This window comes from Eretmochelys imbricata, chromosome 25 (genome assembly GCF_965152235.1).
Source record: "Eretmochelys imbricata isolate rEreImb1 chromosome 25, rEreImb1.hap1, whole genome shotgun sequence".
NCBI lineage: Eukaryota > Metazoa > Chordata > Testudines > Cheloniidae > Eretmochelys > Eretmochelys imbricata.
The window spans coordinates 8137478-8162622 of record NC_135596.1 but is presented as its reverse complement, the minus strand read 5'-3'; the positions used below and the strand labels follow the sequence as shown (position 1 = coordinate 8162622).

General features: G+C 42.0%; 1 protein-coding gene across 4 annotated transcripts in view; it reads right to left on the bottom strand.

The window, feature by feature from the left end:
• Window positions 1-6021: 6021 nt before the first annotated feature.
• MLLT1 (MLLT1 super elongation complex subunit) overlaps window positions 6022-25145 on the bottom strand; it is a 61743-nt gene continuing 42619 nt past the window's right edge. Inside the window, exons 7-13 of one of the 4 annotated variants that reach the window (XM_077842101.1) lie at window positions 21918-22005; window positions 20197-20308; window positions 17633-17732; window positions 14815-14886; window positions 13885-13947; window positions 11990-12061; window positions 6022-10468 (exon numbers count right to left, since the gene is read on the bottom strand). In XM_077842101.1, the coding sequence (XP_077698227.1) occupies window positions 10340-10468; window positions 11990-12061; window positions 13885-13947; window positions 14815-14886; window positions 17633-17732; window positions 20197-20308; window positions 21918-22005 (636 nt within the window). In that variant the 3' untranslated portion in view covers window positions 6022-10339. Of the gene's footprint in view, window positions 10469-11989; window positions 12062-13884; window positions 13948-14814; window positions 14887-17632; window positions 17733-20196; window positions 20309-21917; window positions 22016-25145 lie in introns of all 4 variants that reach the window. The other 3 variants (XM_077842100.1, XM_077842103.1, XM_077842102.1) reach the window with 3 other exon arrangements.

Genomic DNA, 25145 nt, shown 5'->3' with positions numbered 1-25145 from the left:
TTTAGTTAAATGTCACTAAATGAAGCTTGGACCAGCAAACTAGTGGTGAAGGAAGTTGGGTATCATCTTGATTCATGGGACAGTAACAAGATTTAGAACAGAGGTACAGAAAGAGCAAGCTTTCATAAAATCTAAGTGAGGTGACTCAACCCCTCTAGGAACACCACCTGTACATTACATCCTGTTGGTTATAGTGCTGACATTCTGCCAAGACTTTTTTTTCTTCATAGTGACTTGCATAACCTTCACTGCCTCTAAAGTAGGGAGAGAAATGGAGACCCTTAACTGTCAGGTTTTAGAACTTAAATGCAAAGCTAACAATCCCTGCTCTAGGGAGGAGGAAGCCTAAAAGCAAGCAGTGGACAATAGAGTGCAAACTAATTCAGCCCTATAGCTGACTTAACTAGTAGAAGCAGAGAACACTAAGCATTGGAGAATAGAGTACTGTTTAATGGACAACACATTGAACTACCCATCAGCCCTGCAATTAAAATACCACATTTGCCCACCTGTGCCAGGTAGCTTGGACTCCAGCTAAGGAGCTGTTTGTGGTGTAGATGCTGCAGCCAGAGTCTGAACATGCACTCTGGGACCCTCTGACCTCAAGCTCCTAGATCACAGGTTCTAGCCAAGCTTGAACACCTGCAGTACAATTAGTCCTTTTGCCAGGTGACTTGGCCTCTGGTTAAGGGTCAGCTGTGGGTAAGTGTGTTAACAGATTAAACTCAAATTAACTTAGTTTAATCACACTGTTAATGATTGTTAGAAATCAATACTTGAAAATTTAAAGAATTTTTTCTATTACAAACATTTGCATTGTGAAAATTAAACATGATTTTTCAATTCACTTCATACAAGTACTGTAGTGCAATCTCTTGTGAGTGTAACTTAGACTTTTTTTGTTACATAACTGCACTGAAACACAATGTAAAACTTCAGAGCCCATAAGACCACTCAGTTCTCCTCCTTGTTTGTCATAGCAATTGGCTGAACAAGTTTGTTTACATTTACAGGCAATACTGCTGACTCCTTATTTACAATGTCACCTGAAAGTGAGAACAGGCATTTGCATGGCATTTTTGTAGCCAGCATTGCAAAGTATTTGTGCCAGATTTGCTAAACCTTCATATGCCCCTTTGGCTACCATTCCAGAGGACATGCTTCTATGCTGCTGTTTGTGTGTTTTGGTTTTTAAAAAAAAAAAACAAACTAAATTTGACTGACCTCACTGGCGGGGGGGGGGGGGGAATTTTGCTCAACCACATTGTCATTTCATGTTATAGCTGTCTTGGATGATGACCCAGTACATGTTTCATGTTTTTTAAGAATGCTGTCACAGCAGATTTGACAAAATGCAAAAAAGGTACCAATGTGATCTTTCTAAGGGTAGATACAATATTTGACCCAAGCTTTAAGAATCTGAAGTGCCTTCCAAAATCTGAGAGGGATGAGGTATGGCACATGCTTTCATAACTCTTAAAAGAGCAACACTCCAATGCAGAAACTACAGAACCTGAACCACCAAAAAAGAGAGTCAACCTTCTGCTTATGGTATTTGACTCAGATGAGGAATATGCAGTAGTCCACTCTGCTTTGGATCATTATCTAGCAGAACCAGTTATCAGCATGGATGCATGTCTTCTGGAATGGTGGTTGAAGCATGAAGGGACATATGAATCTCTAGTGCATCTGGCACAAATATCTTATGATGCTGGCTACAAGAGCATTGAGAATACCTGTTCTTGCTTTCAGGTGACATTGTAAATGAGATGGGGGCAGCATTATCTCCTGCAAATTGTCTGAGTAGACTTGTAGGTTCTAAAGTTTTACTTTTTTTCTTTTTTGAATGCAGTTTGTTTTGTTGTACATAAACTTACAAATGTAGAATTAACTTTCCTCCATGATAATTGCACTACAGTACTTGTATTAGGTGAATTGGAAATATACTCTCTTTTCTCACAGGGCAAATATTTGTGACCAAAAAGAGTGAGCCCTATACACTTCATTACACTTTATAATTGAAATCAATATTTGAAAATACAGAAGACACCCAACTTTAAATGGTATTCTTATTTAACAGTGCAATTAGTCACAATTTTTAAAATCACTTGACAGCTCTAGTAGACATACATGATGTGGCCTATAGAAACAGGTTCCAGCCTAAAAGGGAATTGGGGATGTTTAATAGCCACCTTGTATAAAAGGCTAATAGAAACTCCTTATACAAAGCAGTACTTGAACCTTTTTCTATTAAGATGGCAATTTGGGACTTGTGTCTCTAGAGAACTTGGGGCATGGTCTATTTAACTCCAGTAGCATCAAAGAGAAATTTCTACCTTATATACAAGGGTGATATAACCAATACACTAGCTTTCCTAAAGTTTAAGGTGAAATAGGGTGTATTCATGTTGCAAATGAACTCCACATTCAAGTACCATCCTAAAGAGCATGTGTTCCTTATTCTAAATGTCCTTTCTCCCTTGAAGTACAGCAAGAGATCTTGGACCTGCTGTTGCAACAAAGGAGCTACCTTGAAATACTAGCTTTAGAAAGTGATGTAAAATAGCCAGTTATGAACTCCAGGAAAGAGCAATGACAGGATTGGTTTTGGAAAGGTAATTAATTCCTTTGAGTGGAATTTAATTGCATCATTACATAGATCCATCAAGCCCAATATAGGGGCCAGCACCAGCTCTTTGAGGAAGGTAGAGAACCTGCCCACAACAAAAGTTTCTTCCTAGCCTTCTCCAGTTTGAGGCTGGGTTTCTCTTCTGAAACATAAGCCTTAGTTCTGGATAGAACCTCTTTGAAAAATATGCTCATGGTCTTATCCTGGAGTGCTACACATTTACAAAATGTCACTTAACTCTAGAAGTGCTTGATCTACCTTTCACACTTCACTTACCTTTTTACATGGATCTAGAAAGAGAGTGGGACTCTTTTCCACATCACACCCTGCTTTCTCCTGGTGATGATTCTACTAATGCCACACACTCTCTTCATGGAGCCATGGGCACTAAAAATCTCTGCTTCAGAGCCATTCTCCTGGGGTTGCTTTAATGTAAAAGTGCAAAATGCTCTTTAACTCAGAGCCAGGCTCCCAGTGATGTCCCCAGATTGCATTACTCAATGCTGATGAGGCAGCAGGGAGAATTCTGTACATGTGACTATTTTTTCAGTTAAACATCTGTGAAAGGGGTTGAGGTAACACACATGGTAATACTTCCATGACAGCACTTACTAAGCAACAGTTGGAAAAATTCAACTTCCAAGATCATTGAGTGTGTGACTAGGAAGCCTGCTCTAAGCCCAGGGGACTTGAATCTACAGAAAAGGGGGAAACTTTTCCACATGTACTGTCCAGCCTAATGAGAGCTGTACTATTTGTAGTTTCAGAGTAGCAGCCATGTTAGGCTGTATTCACAAAAAGAAAAGGAGGACGGGGGTTGGACTAGATGACCTTCAGGGGTCCCTTCCAACCCTGATATTCTATGATTCTATGACTTGTGGCACCTTAGAGACTTACAAATATATTTGAGCATAAGCCTGCGTGAGCTACAGCTCACTTCATCAGATGCATTCAGTGGAAAATACAGTGAGATTTATATACACACAGAACACAAAAAAATGGGTGTTTATCATGCACACAGTAAGGAGAGTGATCACTTAAGATGAGATATTACCAGCAGGAGAGTGACTACCCCCCCAATCTCTCTGGTCACTCGATTTCTGACCTAAAAAAGTGGCTATTCTTCAACAGAAAGACTTCAGAAACAGACTCCAAGGAGAGACTGCTGAATTGGAATTAATTTGCAAACTGGATACAATTAACTTAGGCTTGAATAGAGACTGGGAGTGGTTGAGTCATTACACAAAGTAAAACTATTTCCCCTTGTTTATTCCCCCCCCCCCTTCCTCAGACATTCTTGTCAACTGCTGGAAATTGCCCACCTTGATCATCTCTACAAAGGGTTTTCTCCCCCCCCCACCCCCCTCTGCTGGTAATAGCTCATCTCAAGTGATCACTCTCCTTACAGTGTGCATGATAAACACCCATTTTTTCATGTTGTGTGTGTATATAAATCTCCTCACTGTATTTTCCACTCAATGCATCCAATAAAGTGAGCTGTAGCTCACAAAAGCTTATGCTCAAATAAATTGGTCAGTCTCTAAGGGGCCACAAGTCCTCCTTTTCTTTTTGCAAATATTTATAATGTTACCTCAAGTCAATGTAGGAAGTTGGGTCTTAATTTAGCATTGTACTGTCTCCAGCAGACTAATCTGCAGTCAGTGGGTGCGTTAGATTAGATCACTGGTTCCAAGCTATTTACCACTGTGGGCTACGGCCACATATATTTATTTATATATACACACAAACATTCTACCTGTATGGCCCTGAGGACATCACATGGGCCACATCTGTGTGCTGATTGGGCTGCAAGTTGAGAACCGCTGGAATAGAGACATAGGCAGAGTGTCCTGCCATCATGGAGAATTCTGTTTGAGATCCTGAGCCAGCCAGCCACCCTGTAACCAACCTGTTACCAGTGCTGTTAAATCTGATGGGCAGGTTGCCTCCTGAAATTATTCATTTTCTTATTATGCATTGCTAATGGGGGTGTGTTCACTGCCCATGAACAAAGAGGACAAAGGTAGTATCATATGGCAGAAGCAGGGATAAACACTGATGTGTATTGCTTAATCCTGCAGTGTATTCTAAGGTTTATAAACCTTTGAACACACCTGTTAAGGGAATTTTAGTAACACTACTCATAATTCCAGCCAGAAACAGTATCCTTACACATTAGAAAACATTCTAACCCCACAGAAAATAGTGGTCCTAGCGTGACTGATCACAAGAGATTTTACAGTAGACTAAACAGCTCCAGATGTTCACCATAAAATTCTACCACCATACCTGCCAATATACAGTTTCAATTCCATGCAAATACTTTAACTTCCAAGGTAAAAGTGTAGTGAGATCTTTAATTGGTGACCTGGAAAGGAAAGACAATTGAGTTTTATTCCATCTCATTTTTGTGTTGTATAAAGGCAGCCAAAGGCTGGGGGAGTTTTCCTGCTTGTTTTGCTACCTTAAATATCAAGTTTGGACTTCATTGCTTTTGCCGAAAGACACTGGGAAGTGTGAGAAGGTGTTTGAGCCTCTAACGAAGATGGCACAAAGATAGTCCTGAGTTTTGATTACAAGCTGACCTTGGACAAGTCAGTTTCCCAAATGTAAAATTGGGATAATTCTTCCATCTTTCGGGGTCCCATGAGCATAAATTCCTAAGTCTGAGGTAGTTTTATTGCAGTGACTGGGGGGAGGGAATCTGTTGGCTCCTAGATAACATTCAAAAATAACACCCGCGTGAAAGAAAAGCTGAAACTTGAATTATTTTAAACTCTCTTCCCTCTCACTTAGATTTCCCTTCCTTGGTACCCAGTATCATAATCACAAGTTGCTGTGCCCCAGAGCCTCTTCCAGAGCAGACAAGACGTGCATTTCTCATAAAACTAAGCAGCAAGCATTTTTTAAAAGCAGAAACTGCCTGGACAGTAGAGTGCTCACTGACACTGCTAAACAGCAAGTTGTTCCTTTTGGCCAGTACAGGCCAGGTCAGACTGCACTACACACCACACTGATGAAGATTAGTTTCATGTGAGTGGTGAACAGTTTAACTCAGAAGTGTGATAACATTTAGCACTTGTGCCCTTTTCCATTTGTCAAGTAGTTACTGTTCTGAGTTTAATGGAGCAGATGACAAGGCTCTAGAATAGTTAATATTTGTCCCAAGTATTATTGACGCTGCTGTAAGAGCAGAGTTGCAGGAGTCACATTCAGTTGATTATTTTAAGTTTAAGCTAAGGCCACTGTTTCCATATTACTTCTCTCAGGAAAAACATTTTCTGAAGCAGAGATTTACAATGTAGAGGTCATTTTCTAGCAGAGCATCTCCTTTCCAAGTCGGGAATGAAGTTAAGAGAAACAAAATACCCCTTCATTTTTACTTTTCCATCTTACTTTATTTCACGTTTTTCTATAAAACTCCTCCATAATTCCACAAATTTAACAAAAAGTTTAAAATTCAGGACAAAAACAATCCTGTAACTTATTACAAACATTATTCTTCTCTCTTTTAATCTTGGGGGCCAGATGAATTTCTTATAGTTGAGTGAAGAACTCATTTCCCAGCACAACCTTTCATATCCTCAAATGACAAGGTATTTAATACCTTGGGTTTCAGGGAGAATACAATTAAAAAATCTAGAAGCTGAAGTACTTACACACTTTTAGGAGTGCAAACTCATCTCTTTAGTTCTTGATGGCTATTTCATGCCTCATGAAAGCAATACCCATCTGATTTTAATTTATCTTTAAAAGTAAGAACCATTACAAGGTGCACAATGGTTGTGTCTAGTTTTGACACTTCAGAATGTCAACTAGCAAGTGCCAGGCACCTGAAATGATCAAGGAAGCTTCTTTTGAGTATATCAACTGTGCTATAGTGCATGTAAAGCCATCAGTGGCCATTGGACAACATTACATTTGAAATTTACTGAACCAATAATGACACAGGTCTCTGCATGCAGAGAATATGATGGGGCAAGCTCCATAAAGGGAAGTTTAAATGTTTTACCATCAAAATAAGTTAAAGATCTCTGACAAGAACTGGTCCTAGATTGTTGCATCATAGCTCCTTACGAGTTCTGATGCTCCCACCATGGAGAGCAGTATAAGAACTTGTGGCTAAATCATTGCACTTCCATATATTCAGGCTGACTACATCAAAGCCTGTTTTACACTACTATTGTGTCCAATGTTCTTCCTACCTGGCATTCTGTGATCTGGTCACAACCTTTTGTCCATTTCTACAGTAAATGCCAGTAATGAAAGCCTCAAGGCTTAATACAGATCAGACCAAGACAACTGGACAGTGTTCTTGACCCCTATTCTGCCCTTTTATACAAAGACCAAGGGCAAAAGAAAAGCTGTGCCCTGATCTCACATCCACATTACTCAAATCAATTACTCTGAAAGCCTTCAGGTTAATCATTACTTGTACATGCCCTTAATACCAAGCTGAAGGACATTTAGAGTAAACTTGAGTTTTGTCCATTTTCCTTGGAAAAATCATTATGGCTAAAACAGTCAGACAATTGCATTATTTTAAACAATGCAAGTTACTATGCATCGTCGTACAGATTTGTAGTGGTAATATCAGTATCAAAATCTCCTTTCTATTTTACAATTATCCACCCATGCTCTCAAGAGTGACACAAGAACAAACACTTTATCCACAAAGACTTGTACATGGCATGTTCAGAATACCAGTCAGCCTACTAGAGAATCTACAAGTGGAACTTTTCTTAAATGTAACTAAAAGGGGACACAAAGGTTGGGAGGTCCATGATTTAAGCAATTTTTCCTTGTTTGCAGAGTCATTCCTCATGTGGTCCCCAATCCTACCACCACCACCCCCAAAAAAACTAATGATTTCGTAAAATACCAGCAAAGTACTTGTGAGAAACAAACCAGCAGGCGCACACAACGGAGAACACTATTGTTGGGGGAACATTTCCATTTCAGGTTTCCCAGATTATTATAAACAGTCTAAAAAATTCATATGTAAAATACCTTTTATAAAAAAAAGATTCCCCATGAAATAGTAATACTTGTTAAATTTCACAAGTGAAGTAAAAATCCGGGACAAGACGGTGCAGTAGCCACAGGGGGGAGCCCTAGGCACCACCACATGGCACAGCTATGTTCAGGGACAACCTCAAGACTCTTGCTCCTTGGCCCAGCTGGGGAGCATCATGATAAAGGTTCTGTTTTTAATATGATGGGGAAGTGTTTGTGTGCCTCTCTCTAGTCCTTTGTGCTACAGATCTGGAAACTACTTAGTCCCAAGACCAATACAGTAAGTATGGGTGCTAGGGGTGAAGTTGATTTAGAAATGGGATTTGGGAGCAGGGAAGGAAGTTGATCTCGGGAGAAGAGAGGAGGTGAAAGTCTTAGGGACTTTCCACACAAACAGCTCAGTTAACACTGTTGCTGTTACATGGAGGGGAAGGCCTCACACATCCCTTGGCTAGAGTCTCTGGAGCAAGGCTATTTGGAGGCTCTGAATACCTGGAGCCATTCTCCATACACCCAAAAATTTTTGGAGTGGGCTTGGACATGTTGCAACATGACAGAATTCACTCCCTCCATCAAAAATAGTCTCAACAAGCACAGACTGTTCTTATCGTTTAAATGTACTCAGTAAGCCCTGAACAGCACAAGGGATCTGCAGAACATTAAAAAGCTAAGTCTGGTGCGACTTCCTTCACTTAGCCATATCCAGTTGCAGAGCTTGAGATAGTACTGTAGTCTCATCCTTTCCTGGTAATCCTCTTAACCTTGCCATAGCACATTCTTGTACACGGTTTCTATCCAGGCTTGGAAATGTCCATCAGGAAAACAAAAACAGATCAGATCACCGTCAGCATGACAGGGGATAGACCTGGCATGAGCTTGACGTTTCTATGAAGACATGTGACAGATGGTACAAACAGACAAAATTAACAGGAATCGGGTCAACATGACCCAACTCAAACAAGCTTATCATTATATTGCCACTTTAATCTATTAGTTGCAACATTTCCATGATAAAGAAAGGGAACATCCAAAACAAGGGACTACAATTTCATATTGAAAAGTGGGACAGCACATGGGAGAAGCTTTAGAATGATCTTTTATACCTCATCCAGCTCCCACATGGAACTTTGAAAGAGGTTTGTTTGTTTGTGCAGGGTTATTCTGAACTGTTGCTTTCCCCACAACTTTCGGCCAGCAGCCCATTTACATCTGGCAAAAGCTTAGAACCTGATTGGAAAAGTGAAAATTATTTCTTTAAAAATAGTGACTTTAGGAAAGAAGAGTTTAATCTATTTCTGAAGACATAACAGGTATTTCCCCCACCTCCATTTGGAAGTTGAACTAGGGTTAGTGTTTGCCATTTACCTGCCATCTTTTGAACAGGTGAGAGAAAAACCTGACTTCACTTGTTCCAAGATCTTTTCGTTTTCTAGCGTGTCCCAGGATTAAAATACTCCCTTATTCTGGTTTCCCAGAGTATAGCCAGTACTGTAGGGGCCACTGTAGGAAAAATCCATCCTTGAGAACATAGAACAAGAACCAATGACATATTTTGGCGAAGTTATTCAAACACTGAAGAATGAAAGTGAGACAGGTCAGTCCCTTCCAGAGCACAAAACGCTTTGAAGATCGCTGTTCAGCTTTCATACACTAAAAATTGTTCACAAGAGGCCTTTTAACAAACAAACAAGTCAAATCTTATTATTAACCACCCCCCTCCCCTGCCATTACCATTAAAAAAAACATAACAGAAAAAACACACCTTTAAAATCTTAAGACCCAACTAGGCCCTTCTTATACATACAGTACATACATATATATAATATATATATATATATATATATATAAAATATACAGCTTACAGTTTTGTAGTCCTATTACAGTTAAAGCAGACTGAAAGGAGTGAGACTTTGTTTAGGGGCTTGGATCAACAAGAAGTCTCAAAACCCCAGTGGGAGACAGCAGATTCTGGAAGCCTCTTCAAAGAGCACAAACTCTGTCTCTCTGAGAAGCTGAAACACAGAATAAGGCCCTGCACTCTGCATATGAAACAATGCCTTCCAGGGATCAGGGACCAGATTACATACAATAAGCTGTTGTACCAAACCGCTCTAGAACTTGCAAATGATCAAAAGCAACAACTATCCACTTCCTCTGCAACAGACCAACAGGACCCCTTGGGAAGCAGTCTCTGTTGCAAGTCACATGGCTAGCTTTGTAAAAGCCAATCTTGCTTACACAGCGCGAACAATTCTTCCCCCAGCTGGGAGAAATCTGACTCAGTTGAGTCTCTCTGCGGGCAAGTCGGTCCCTGGATCCAGCGAAGAAAGCATTGTCCAAATTCCTTCAGCTCTCAGAGATACCTGAAAATGTATTCTGAAAGACACAATTTCTTGAAGTAAAACCAAACCAAGGTCACACTCTTGTGTAGCTGGGAGCAGCACATCTTTTGCTCTGCTCAGTACCTGTGCCCGAGTGTACGTACGAAGCGAGGGAGGACAGACTCAGCACTACGGGTGCTTGTTTGGAAAAAGTGCAGCAGGCGGTGGGTGCATTCACAGAGCATGGCTGTTCTCTAAGGCAGTGCTTCGGGTGAATTGAGAGAGTAAAAAGGCCTAGTTCCAAGGGTTTATTTCCTGGTACCAAGAGATGGGATTTCTGGTTTCAAAAGCAGCCCGCTTCCAAGGCTAAGCGTCATGTTGCCACTGCTTCCAAATAACTCTGCAGCTTACGGACGGTCGTTTCATCCAAGGAGAAAAGGTCAAAGTCAAAGGTTGTGTTGGTAACGTTGAAATGCCCAGTTTCCTCAATAAGATTTACAATCTGAAGAGAAAGGAGCAAGGATGTTTGTGAGGAGCTCAGATACAGCCATACCTAGTGCACTGGAAGGGGAGGGTCGGTTTGGCCCAATTAAACCCCCTCCCTTACCCTCACAAGAGGGCTTTAAAAGCTATCTCCTGGCAGAGATGGGTGCCCAGCCACAAAAAGGCACTGGCAGACCATTTCCCCTTAAATCTGAGGCATTTTAATTATCAGGACGCTCCAAGGAGCCCAAGTTGGGTATGGCTTGAACAAAATACGGGTAGGAAGGGTCCTGTGCACTATATTTCAACCCTTTTTCAATACGAGCACTCAACGCGTATCTGGCTTCTTTCTACACTTTTTTGCTTTAATAAAGAGGGATCACTCACTTGTGGTGAACCATCCATTGCAATGGAAAATTACAGGTGCCACTTGTTAGGATATAGATATTCAGGCCTGTTTGTAAAGGCCTATACGCTAAGAATTTAGGTGTATTCTTATCACTTGGCTAGTTAGAGATATAAAAGAAAGAATCAAAATCACTGTCTGCCAGTGTAAGGTCCTTCTCCTACTGTGACAGTCTGCGGCCCTGTGCTTAGGCTAAGGTCTTTGGCTAAGCAACAGAGGCAGCCATATGCTGGGAAGCGAACGGTCACATCCTCACATTCCAAACTAGTCACATTGAAATAAGGTGCTATTGGGCTGTGAGGAATACAATCCTGTCCTGATAGTGCCTATCGCCTCCAGAGAAAGGGAAGTACCTAGAAGATGTAAAAGGAAACTTAGTTTGATAGCATCCTGTCTGGCAAGAACTCACTTATCAATAGCTGGGATGTGAAATCCTCATTTCTTTGTTGTTCTATCACTGTAGTCCCCATTTCCCTATTGTCTGTCTGTATAATCTCTGTCTGGTTCCGTGATTGCTTCTGTCTGCTGTATAATTAATTTTGCTGGGTGTGAACTAATTAAGGTGGTGGGATATAATTGGTTACATAATCATGTTACAATATGTTAGTATTGGTTAGTTAAATTTCAGGAAAATGATTGGTTATGGTATAGCTAAGCAGAACTCAAGTTTTATGATATAGTCTGCAATCAGTCAGGAAGTGGGTGGGGGATGTGGGTACAGGGAATGGGGGTGGGGAAATTGGAATCATGTTTTGCTAAAGGGGGAAATGGGAACAGGGAATGGGGGTGGGGAAACTGGAATCACATTTGGCTAAGGGCAGGAATGGGAACAGAGACACAGGTGTAAGGCTCTGTGGTGTCAGAACTGGGAAGGGGGACACTAAGGAAGGAAACTGGAATCATGCTTGCTGGAAGTTCACCCCAATAAACATCGAATTGTTTGCACCTTTGGACTATGGGTATTGTTGCTCTCTGTTCATGCGAGAAGGACCAGGGAAGTAAGTGGGTGAAGGAATAAGCCCCCTAACACCACTTAAAACACAAAGGGTCTGACTTACACCAGCGATGTGAGAAGATTACCTATGCTACAAGGATATAGGGTGTAATTTAACACAAAACCGACAGACTCTCTACCTGCTGTAGTACATTGCGCTCCCGCAGCGCCATTAGCCGTCTGTGAAGCTCCACCAATTCATCAGTGTAGGCCTGTGAAAGAGAGGGTAAAAAGGAATAAAACAACACATCTGGCATGTTTCCAGTACTGCCAGGGAAGCAAAGCAGTTACTTCCCCAATGAAGATTTTGGGCAGCTGCTTGAGGGCCTTCTGTCACTTTTTTGTTCCCATTCCCGCCCCCCCCCCGGCAAAAAAACCTTCCAGTCCCTCCTCTGTAGTCTAATTCATCAACTCTCATCTGCTTGGAAATTAAACTGACTGAAATCCAGCTGCGTTGGGTCCAGTCAGGTATGTTTCATAGTGCACCACAAGGTGTCTCCCTCCAAACAAATGGCTTGTGAGAAGTGATCTGAACCTTTGAACTTAGAGCACCCCCAATTTCAGGCTGAATGTCTCTTGGTGAACTTCCATGTTAGTGCCCTATGAGCAGTCTGTGCTAAATGCTCACCTGTGCCCCCAAATACAATACCAAGTAGGTGGTCACCTATGATGGGATTCTAGTAATACACTGACACTAGTATGTGTTCATATGAAGCTTCCAACCAAACTGAGGAAGAAACTTTTTGAAATCATTGTTCCCCAGGAAGTTTCACTGATACTACATCCAAGAAACGGGGACATTTACACCCTCACCCACTTCAATTTAAGAATTAGACCAGACTTTCAGGGAAGCCAGCCAAGAGGGCAAATCTCTGTTAGCACACTCTAGTGCAGTGGTTCTCAACCTGCAGCTGAGTCAGCGCACAGCTGTGGCCCATGTGACATCTTTAGGGCCAGAACTAGGGTAGGGCGGGAGGGGCACCCGCAGAGCCAGCAGGGGGAGGGGTGTGCGTGCAAAAATGGGACAGCACAGGATCAGGCCCAGCGGCATCAGCAGGAGGCCAGGGTGCTTAGTGTCCCACCTCCAAGCCTCAGGATTGCGGGTCCAGTGACCCTAGCTGGAGCAGGCTCCCCAGCATTAGGACTGCAGAGGCAGGCGGGCAGAGCTATGTGCTGCCAAGATAGGAGACCAGCAGGTGTGGCATGGCATGCAGGGGGCTGGGGCCGCAGGGCAAGGGTATAGCAGACTAGGGCCGCAGAGCGAGGGTATAGTTGGTATATGGGGTACAGACTCTAGGTGGGGGAACTGGTGGCTGGGGGCAGTCCCTGGATAGGGGGCTAGATACTGGGACATAGTCCCTGGATGGGGAGATTGATTGCTGGGGGGCAGTCCCTGGGTGGTGGATTGAATGCAGAAGGGGACAGTCCTTGGGGGCGGGGGGCATTCTGCCTTGGACAGGGCACTGTCTCTGCAGGGCAGGCATGTATGCTAGCCCAGTGTTTTGGGGGGGGGGGCAGTCCCAGGCTGGTTGGGTGATGGGTGGGGCCTTCCCTGGCTGGGGGGCCATCTGGGAAGGGGTTGGTGGCAGTCCCTGGGTAAGGGGGGCTGGGTGCATGGGGACAGTCCCGCCTTGGCGGGGGGGGCACACCGCACCAGGCAGGGCTCCCCGTCTTTGCAGGCAGGCTCCGCAGCGACGCTATCAGCAACAGTGCAGAAGTGAGGGTGGCAATATACCATGCCAGGCCACCCGTACAGTAAATTAATTCATTTTAACAGTTAATGTTTTGTCTTATTTTACTAATTTAAAATGCTCTTGGTAGACATTTGCCTTTATTGAAATGAAAGGCATTGAATCGTATTGCTGTCAGATGACAAATACTCGACCTTTCTTTTTTTTGGTAGATACACAGGTAATACGTGGATTGTGTGGATGCGGCCCACACAACGCACAGAGAGCTGCAGATGCGGCCCACAATGGTAAATAGGTTGAGAACCACTGGTCTAGTGCTTTCAATCAGAGGACAGATTCTTTACCTGTAAAGCTGTCCCAGAGTTATTCATGCATGTACCAGCAAAACTGAGCTCATTTAAGCAATCCTACCAAGGCAAAGAAATCAGTCATGAGATACACCTTAGCACAGCACCCTGAAGTTTCACCTGGGGACAAGCATCTCACCCAGAACACTACGCTGACCACTGAAAGTGTGTATTCTGACCCTTCTGCTAGCAAGATCACAAACACACATTGTCTTTAATATTTAAACACTGCCTTTCTTCTGGCTGAATAATATTCAAGCAGAAAAGAAACCGGCTTGCAGTCCAATAGGTAATCCTCATATTGTGATTTTTAGTAGTATGATGTGTGGCTCAGAAATGAAAGTATTAAATGTACATTTGAAGGATTTCTACATAGGAAGAGTTCTCCTACTGAGACCTTTCCGAACAGTGAAGAAATCAGCCATGTTTAGCATTTCAGTAAGTTAAATACTGTGTGTGGTTCAAAAAACTTGATTAAGTTGCCCCAGAGGGGAGAAAGAAGGGGCATCCACCGAGATAAATAAAGCTCTCAATTAGGTGTGCAAGGCTCTGAGCAATCAGAGCGTGAAACAATAATCAAACTGCCATTCTAACATTCTGGCAAAGATCAAACCAGCTGTAAACTGCCTTGTCACCTGTGGCCACAATGCTCCTCAAAGAGAAGACAAAGACCAAAGTAAGAGAGAACTAATCTAAGAGGCAACACCTGGAAAGGATGTGGGGTTCATTTCTTAAACACTTATAACATTTCTATCACCTCATTTTGAGTCAGTACTTCTAGCATCAGTATTTCAGGGTTCAAGCCTTTAATGGGCCAAAATTGTTTCAATGTGGGGGGCAAGTACTCCTTCTGAGCTCTTGTTTTCATGGAGAAATGTCCTCCTGTATCCCACAATACTATGCTATGCCTACCCTAAGCAAAAGTACCTTGTCATATGTTCCCTTCTTCAGGATCTTTTCTGGCTTGTTGCAAGGTTCTGGACTCTTTCTTCCAGAGGCCTGAGAGGAAAACAAATAGTGGGTTGTGACCAAAAATAATTGAGGCAGAGCAGAACTGTAATGGTTTGGCTGCCAATGGAAGGAAATCCTCTGGCTGACATGGGCAGTGAAGTAGATGAGCTGTGGAGAGAGCTGCCTTCGGCAGTCCACAGCACCAAGGACAGAACCATGATGTAGGGATTGAAGGCAGAGAGGGGAAAAGTTTCTCCGTCACTAAATATTGATAAAAGGCTTGAAACACTTGCTGGCTTGATTGACTTGGGCAAAGGGAATGATCACAACCTCAGCAGCTCTGCAACGCAGAGCGACAGCTCTTATTTTTCACAGTGCTGGATAAAGAAGTGAACTGTATAGTACGAAAAAGTTACGCTTACAATTAAAAAGTCCTTTACGAATGGCACTCCTGGCACCTGCAAGCAGAGGCAAACTGATTCACACTGCTAACCAGCTATGGAGAAGCCTGCCAGGAAAAGATGGCAGTCATAGCCTAGTAGGTCAGTAGGCCATTCCCTAGGAGTAGCACTGAATTGTTCCCTACAGGGTATGTCTAGCATTTTGCCCATTTTTCACTGGCTTGTGATTGGGCTTCCATCCTTGACAATCCACAATTCAAAAGATCTCACTTAGAAAACTGTTTCTGATGTTTAGGATGCACTTTCCACTTATTAGTTTAACAACATTATTTCTAATGGACCTCCCAAAAAATTCTTTTCCATCTTGGTGTTTCTGCCCTGCAGCTAATTGTAAGCACTCTTTAGTCATCATCTAATCTCTGTTTAAGAACATAAGAACAGCCGTACTGGGTCAGACCAAAGGTCCACCTAGCCCAGTATCCTGTCTTCCGACATTGGCCAATGCTAGGTGCCCCAGAAGGAATGAACAGAACTGATATCATCAAGTAATGCATTCCCCATCGCTCAATCCCAGCTTCTGGCAAACAGAGGCTAGGGACACCATCCCTGCCCGTCCTGGCTAATAGCCATTGTTGGACCCATCCTCCATGAATTTATCTAGTTCTTTTTTGAACCCTCTTATAGTCTTGGCCTTCACAACATCCTCTGGCAAAGAGTTCCACAGGTTGAGTGTACATTGTGTGAAGAAATACTTCCGTTTGTTTTCAACCTGCTGCCTATTAATTTCATTTGGTGACCCCTACTCCTTGTGTTATGAGGAGTAAATAACACTTCCTTATTTATCAGAGGGGTAGCCGTGTTAGTCTGTATCCACAAAAAACAACAAATAAATGTGTTAGTCTTTAAGGTGCCACCGGACTTCCTTGTTTACTTTCTCCACACTAGTCATGATTTGCTAGACCTCTATAATATCCCTCCTTCGTCATCTCTTCCAAGCTGAAAAGTCCCAGTCTTATTACTCTCTCCTCATATGGAAGCTGTTCCATACTCCTATCATTTCTGTTGCCCTTTTCTGTACCTTTTCCAATTCCAATATATCTTTTTTGAGATAGGGCAACCACATCTGCACACAATATTCAAGGTGTGGGCATACCATGGATTTATATAGAGGCAATATGATTTTTTCTGTCTTATTATCTATCTTTCCTAATGATTCCCAACATTCTGTTTGCTTTTTTGACTGCCGCTGCACATTGAGTGGATGTTTTCAGAGAACTCTCCAAAAGGACTCCAAGATCTTTTTCGAGTGGAATAGTTAATTTAGACCCCATCATTTTATATGTATAGTTGGGATTAGGTTTTCCAATGTGCATTACTTTGCATTTATCAATATTGAATTTCATCTGCCATTTTGTTGCCTAGGCACCCAGTTTTGAGAGATCCTTTTGTAGCTCTTCGCAGTCTGCCTGGAACTTAACTATCTTGAGTAGTTTTGTATCATCTGCAAATTTTGCCACCTCACTGTTTACCCCTTTTTCCAGATCATTTATAAATATGTTAAATAGGACTGGGCCCAGTTCAGACCCCTGGGGGACACCACTGTTAACCTCTCTCCATTCTGAAAACTGACCATTTATTCCTACCCTTTGTTTCCTGAGGGGAACATTAAACAATTGTTTAATGAGGGGACGGAGAGATTTACTTATAATATATAAATTAATCTGTTGTTCTTTTCTGAATTCCATCCAATTTGTTGCCCTTTTGCTGGCAAGATGCTAAGACCTGCATGCAATATGCTATGGTCTTATCATTGCTGCAATGAGACAAGTTGCAACCCAAAATTCTGACATCTCTGGCTGGCAACTCACATTAACGGTTGTACCTAATTTGCTCTCCATCACCACACAGTTCTCTTGGCATCACTGAGTTCTAAAGAGCCATATTTCACTGTGTTAAAGAGATACTGTACAACAAATCATTTCTGACTCAAAAAATCAATTACAATTAACTTCAGATTACTGTAATTGAAAGATACTAGAGTAAAAGTTATTCCTATTTTTCAATTTGCTTACTTTGTATGTAGTCAGTTTGCCTTGGGGAGAACACAAAATTAAGAAGTCAGAAAATGTGAATGTCAAACCAGGGAAATGTGCAGGGAGTCTCACAAGTAGGTAGGTATAGCACCTGGAATTTTGAACTCTGAAATTGACTAGATGTCAAGTTGATAGTGTCCTCTCCCCACCCGCAATTAACATGAGCTCTTCAAGGGCCTAGTCCTGCAGTTCCTTCTACAGGCAAAGCTTCCAGGGTGTTCAGTCTTGCCTGTTTAGGAGATGCAGATCCAAGCCAAAGCCAATAAAGGAGCATTGTGTCGACACCCATGTTGCAAGTACCTTATTATTAGTTGGGGGAAGTTTCTGACTGGGAGGGGGTTCTCGACTTGCCAGGCAGGAGTCCGCACTGTTGTCACTGTCACTGTCGCTAAGACTCAATCTGAGAAGCAAGTAGCATAGAATTACCATCACCAGTTAGTAGGAAACTGCTATTTAGCTATAAGAGAAATACATGGATCAAAAATCATCTTTTTGTAGTTGAGGTTGCAGTTCTGTTTTGGTCAACCTGCGGTTCCAATACAGCACATTTCAATCCAATTCAGAATGAAGAATATATTCCAAATGATGACATGCTACTGCAATTGTTCCCATACAGAAGCTCAATGTTTTGCAATGCTGTAGGTACTGTACACAAGTAGCACTAAACATTTACAATGAATGAGGAAAACCACAAAATTTCCACTGAAGGCTCATCCTCAGTGTATAAACATGCAAAAGCACCACAACTTCAACTGTATTTAAATATAGGTTGACCATCAATGACAGACCCTGAAAAAGCTCCACACTCCTTTTCAGTCACTATGATATAAACAGAAGCTAATCAAAGTAGTATATTTTTGTGGTGGATAGAGGGCCCATTGAAAACCTACAGGTGCTGCCTGGGCTAAATCAAGGGTTCTCCAACTGGGGGTTGGGACCCTTCAGGGGGTTGCAAGGTTATTACATAGGGGGTTGTGAGCTGTCAGCCTGCACCCCAAACCCCGCTTTGCCTCCAGCATTTATAATGGCATTAAATATATAAAAAAGTGTTTTTAATTTGGGGGGGGCGGGGGGGGAGGTCGCACTCAGAGCTTGCTATGTGAAAAGGGGCACCAGTACAAAAGTTTGAGAACCACTGGGCTAAATGCATGAGATTCCAGATCTTGGCTACAGCAGCATACCCTCAGGGGAGATGGACAAAATCCAACTATTTCCATTGACTAAAGCAGGAAACTACTTTTGGCCAAGTCCTGCAGGAGCACAGTCTAATCAGCAGCAGGAATGAGAATTACTTCTGGGCTGAGTACTGGTAACCTGAGGTAAGGAGATTACACAGCCAGCCAGCCTCGCCATTTCTCTATTCTATCCAGATCAAACTCATTCAGTGGAAAGAGACGAATTTTATATTCAATTACGGTTCCTGAGTCATGGTTTGAGTGTTGATTACTGCTTCCAGTCCACAGCAGTGCTCCCACCATGGTCACAGGCTAGAATATGGTGTTAAATAACCAAGTTTCAGAGAAGATTTTCAAAGCCACCTAAGGAAGTTAGGAGTACAAATCCCATTGAAAGTCAATGGGGCTTGTGCTTCTAAAGCCTTTATGCTCTTCCTTCGTTAGTGACAGTTTATCATCTGGTATATTTAGGGTGTAAGTCCCACTCAGGCCACAGACTGTCTCTTTTCTGTGTTTCTACAACATCCAGCACATAGAACCCCAATCCTGGTTGCGTGTTACCATAAATAAATATTTACTGCTGCTACTACTAATAGTAGTTCATTACCTGAAGTCACATCCAGCACCACTCCATGGAAAACTACGTTTCCTTTGGGGATCTTTACTATTTCTACTCCATCTCTTCTTTTCTCTGTACCCACCCCCCCCCCTTTATCCCTTCTGCATTTTCTTCTCTGCAGCATCTACAAGTTCCCAATGCCACCCGCAATGCCCACAGGCTTCACTCTACCTCTACTGCATCCCCTCCACTAAAACGATCAGCAATTAAATAGTCCATGCTGACCTTTAAAATATCATTAGGCTTTGGAACCTGAAGAACTCCTCTGTGTGGCTCGAAAGCTTGTCTTTCACCCACAGAAGTTGTTCCAATCAAAGATATAACCTCATCAACCTTGTTTCTCTAATATCCTGGGACCAACATAGCTACACCACTACCACAAATATTAGGCCTTAGTATCAACACTCCAGCGAGATTAAAGTGGAAGGAGAGAGAGGGGAGTTTATTTTGTTGTTTGTACAGTGCCTAGCACTGCAGGGCCACCGTTCATAAATGGAGCTCCTATGTGCTACTGCAATGCAAATAAGAACGTCACAGGCTGCCGAGGCCTCAGTAGGACAACACTGCACTGGTGGAAGGTTTAAAGGTTTAACTATGAGGACTAGCAACTTTCACTGAAAAAGCCTAGATTTTGCAGAAGTCTTCAGTCTACCTCTATTCCTCATTGTCTTATCGAACATGGTCTTTATTTCCAAGCACTTTGACCTGCTCCCCTTCATCTCTCTCTTCTAATTCTTCCAACTCAACTTCTGTCCTCTGTATTCCAGAGGAACAGTTCTCACAAGACTCTAATGACTTCTTCCTTTTCAAGTCTAAGGGGTTTTCTACCATACCAATTCCCCTTAGTCACTTTGTTGACCTTAAGTCTAGCAGCCACATACTACTACTCAAGGCCCTCTTCTTTAAACCTCCATGAATTTGTTCCTTTCAAAAAACCATTCTTCACCCCAGCATTCATGTCAATGCCCTTGTTTCCTTTCTCTTACAAAGTTATGGTCATAGACGTTACAAAGACAAATAAACATAAGCAAAATGAAGCGATGGCTAGGCATCTTTCATTCCCTTATCACCTGGAATCCCGGCTGACCGGGTTAGCTTTGACTGCTGCCTCTTCCTCAGAAGAGGAGTCATCATCGTCTGATTCCTCTGACTGTAGATCCTCTACCATGGAGCGCAGTGGGCCTGAGATTAGAGGTAAGGGAGGAAAAGGGAGAAAAGCAGTTTAACGCAGATGCAATATGTCTTCAGCATGATTGCTACAGAATCGTATTTGACTGCTACGAACTAAACTTGGCTTTGTTTATCCCTAAGGTAACCCAGGAGAGTCATGATTTATTAGACAAGCATCACAGATGTTTAAGTTCTATCCAAGGATATGTCAGCTTGTGTTTCTCAAGACTGAAGTAGTGTTGGAAATTCAGTTTTCTAACATAGATCACTGGGAAAAGAACATTAACTTTTAAAAACCCTTTTTATACTTTAAAGGGTTTTTCTACTCCCCCTGCTCGTGTCAAAATAAAAACAGCCACTTTTCAGTGCATGTGCCAGGCAAGTTTTAAGTGTCACCCAAGAAGTGGCATTTGCAGCACCACAGTGCTTGTTAAGACTGCCGAAAGTAGCGGTGGATGCTCCATCTCTTCGTGTAATTAAAGCTGGACAGAACAAAGCACTGGAAATGTAATAATGGGAACATGCCTGCATTGGCAAGGGGATGAACTTGATATAATTAATAGGTCTTTTCCATCTCTAATTTCTATTAATTGGGACAAACTGAGTTTGTGGGAGAAAGTCATAAGCCTGGTGATGCCATGAGATTTTAGTCAGCACTGAACAAATTCACAAACTAAAACCTCTTAAACTGAACAGATCACAAAAATCTTAAAAGATTAAATAAAAGCAGAAGCCAACACGTTGTGCAGGAAAAATCCAGTTCCAGAGATATTCAGTGCCCACAGATTAACTACCAAAGTAACAAATATTTGTTTATGGCAAATACATAAGATACTACTTTTTCCCTTGCATAGAATCACATAGTAAATTCAACATGCATCAATTCCATTCAGCAAAACCAAGCTATGTCCTTGGCCTTAGATAGTCTTGATGAAGCAGGTTTAAATTCTGCCTGTTGAATGGTGGTGTAAAAAGGATAACATAAGAATGTCCATGCTGGGTCGAACCAATGGTCCATCCAGCCCTGTAAATTTGTTAGTCTCTAAGGTGCCACAAGTACTCCTTGTCTTCCAACAGTGGCCAATGCTAGACACTTCAAAGGGAATGACAGAACAGGGCAATCATCAAGTGATTCATCCCATCATCTAGTCCCAGCATCTGGCAATCAAAAGCTTAGGGACACCCAGAGTATGGGGCTCCATCCCTGACCATCTTGGCTAATAGCCATTGATGGAGTTATCCTCCATGAATTTATCAAACTTATTTAATTAAACTAATTCTCTTTTGAATTCAGATATACTTTTGTCCTTCACAACATTCTTGGCAACAAGTTCCACAGGTTGACTGTGCGTTGTGTGAAGAAGTATTTCCTTCTGTTTTAAACCTGCTGCCTATTAATTTCATTGGGTGACCTCTGGTTCGTGTGTTACGTGAAGGGATAAATAATACTTCCCTATTCACTTTCTCCACATCATTCATGATTTTATAAACCTCTATCATATCCCCCCTTAGGCTCTATTATATCCCCCTGGGGAATTCCTGGACTGTAACATATGGTAAAAAACACTTTATACAAATCAAGTGAGAAGGTTTTTGAAGAATATCACTTCTTGCAACACACCTTGACTGTGGTTCTGAGATGGTTCAAAATCCGAGTCAGAACTGGAGTCTGAGCTGGAACTGGAGTTGGAAGGACTGGAGTGGACAGACTTCACCCCCCATAGAAGGTAAAAAAAAAGAAAAAAAAAAAAGAAAAGAAAAAAAAATCTTAACCTTTCAATCCACAGAAAAGAATGACCAAAATGCAACATGGTCTAGCAGTGCTCAAGAACGTCACATTATCATTCCATTCTACATCATTTTATCTACAGCACTGCTCACTAATTTTTTTAAAAACATATAAAATGTAATTTCAATTAATTAATATTAGTGAAAGGTTCTGGACTAGCTAGGGTGACCAGATGTCCCAATATTAGGGGCTTTGTTTTATATAGGCAACTATATACCCCACGCCCCTTTAAAAAAAAAAAAAGTGTCCTGATTTTTCACACTTGCTCTCTGATCACCCTATTCTGGGCTGCTAGTTTTTGGGATTGTGTAGTCCCAAGACAGCTGAAACAGCAGCAGCACAAGCTTCCAATACACACCACCCTCGCTACTGAGTCTCAAATCATCTCAAAAAGCATGAAATAGTATGACAACTTGTATGACAACCTGGAAGTGAAAGTGGATACAAAGTCTATTTTCACTGTGAAAGACGAAATGCAAAATGTAAACAACCAGCATAAATCATGAAAAATAAATTAAATGTTTAAGATTACTTTAATCCTCATAGCCTAAAATGCTCTTTAAACTAAGAATATTTCTATTTAGAACTATATATGTTAAACTGACAGTACATCTTTAAACTAAGCATTCCTAGCAGTGACTGCTTTACAAGACAACTGTGATTTGGCTCCAGTTTAGATTTTTATAGAAATTGTAACAAAAGCCAAGATCAATAAAAATGCTTCCATCTTTAAAAAAATACCAATGAAAACCATTAAACATTCCCTTGCATTGTTTGCAATGCCAACACTGAGAACCTGAAAATGAAAGTGACCAAACAGGTGAAATTAACTTCAGGGACACCCCTCCAAGCAGAAATGCAAGAAACAAACAGTATAAAATTGTGACAAGTAAATAGGAGTTTTAATAGGTGCTATTAGTAACATATGGAAATTAAGTATTAAAATCTTTTTACAGTATTTCATGTAGCATCAGGTATTTGCAGAGCACCCACATTCTGTAGTACCAGAGACCACAAGGTGGCAGTCAAGGCTAAATCAAGTATTCTGGTCCAAAACAGCAGAAAGTAAAAAGATAATTTTAATTATTTGTTGTAAGGATTATTGTAAGAGATAGTCCTTTGGGTCTAGATTTACTTTAAGTTCCCCTTTGTAACAGGATGCAGGGCTATTTCTTGGTAGTTCTCCCAGGAAACAGCATTTTAAATTTGTACATAATCCTAGAAAGCCAATGGTTATTATTTCATACAATGGAATACTGAGTCTGAAAACCCTACTTTTCTATTGGTGAATATATTTTATATACTCGGAAACATTAATACGATATAGGAGTGTGCAGTGGACTCGGCAACATGCATGTCACCTTTTAACATTAGCAAAAGAAGGCAGTGACCGCATTTTCTCTTTATATTTTTATGTTGTAGGTTTATTATCTAGCGCACCAGAGATGCATGTATCTCATACCAAAACCAGGGAAATACAAGTGTTAAACAAGATCTTTCTACAGTTACAACTTATTCCATAGCAAAGTAAACATTTTAACACTGGGGATATTTGATACATTGGCATATAGCAGCAAGGGTTAGAAAGTTCACAAGACACTTATTTGCCCATGAGGATTAAACCTACTAAGCAGAAGCAGATACCAAAGACCTACAGCAGAGCTCCTTCAGGATTGCTGGGAACAGGAGGTGCTGCTACTCTCACCAAGGTGCTGCTTTTGAACTTAGATCTGGGAGCCACCCTGATAACTCTGGTACCTGACCAACTAACAGGTGTTCTTACCCTGCACTGCGCCTTCTTGGCCCCTTAAACAACTAACTACTTAGGGGAGGGGTCATTCATTAGCATCCATTTTATTTCAAACACTTGGGAGGCATCCAGCATTGCAGTAGCTGGGCACACTTTGCACAGCTTAGATTACAAACAACATTTCCCCCAGGATAAGGAGATAACAAAAAACAAAGCAAAAACCCCCACACTACTCACACTGCCCCCTGCTTCCTTGGGCCTCCCTGGAACAGTTAACTGAAGCATTCCAGATGAACAAAGATGTGCTTATGGTTGCCAACTTTCTAATTTCTGAAAACCGGACACTATAGCAGGAGCACGGGAACCTCCCCCTGCCCCGCCTCGTCCCTCAAGGCCCTACCTCTGCTGCTCCTCTTCCCTAAAGGCCCCACCCCACTCACTCCTCTTCCTTCTCCCCCGTCACTCAAGCCTCCCCACATCCCTCCACTCCCTCAGGCTGGGCTTCCTCTGCTCCAGGGCTGGATCAGGAGCTGCAGCCCCTGATGCAGAGCCTGCCTGCCCATGAGATGCCGGTAGGAGGCGGCCCCGGCTGAGTAGGAGCTAGTGCGGTTGATGACCCAGCACCCCTCCCCCACCCAGGCAACTGGACTTTTGTGTCCGGTCAGTACATCTGACCGGACACTGTACAGGACCCCCTTTGACCGCACTTTTCAGCAACCTTAGCTGTGCTGAGTCACAGGGAAAACCTGTTTGAGGTACATGGGCTACAAGCTACTTAGAAATTCAAGATGTTGGTTTTACCATCTATAAATGTACCCAGGCGACTGGCATCAGTGCAGAGCACACAGCAAGGTGTTAGATGCTCTTCCTGGTCCATCCCACTTTACTAAGGCAGGTAGCCACACCCTGCACACCACTTAGCTACAGTTTACTCTACTCCTTGCAGACTATCAAAGAAATATGTTTAAAATGCTTCGCTCGGTGGGAAGCTCTTGTCCTGAAAGACAGGTCTTTTTGCCTTGCATTTACAGTTTCAAATTACCCTAGGTTAAGGGATCTCTGTTTTACGACATGGGATCTTATAAGCTTGTTTCAGCCAACACCTATCCAGTCAATAGTTTTGGGCACACAAAAATACTAAACTATGGACTAAAGGATGACTATGGCAAAGCTATTTTCCAATTACGTGGCCTCTTCTCAGACAAGTAGATTGGACTGCGTTTATGATTGCTGGATGAGGTTCTACCTGTCTTATTATTGTGAGCAAGGACAATCTGAAGTTGGGCTGAAGTTAACAGCTGAGTGAAATA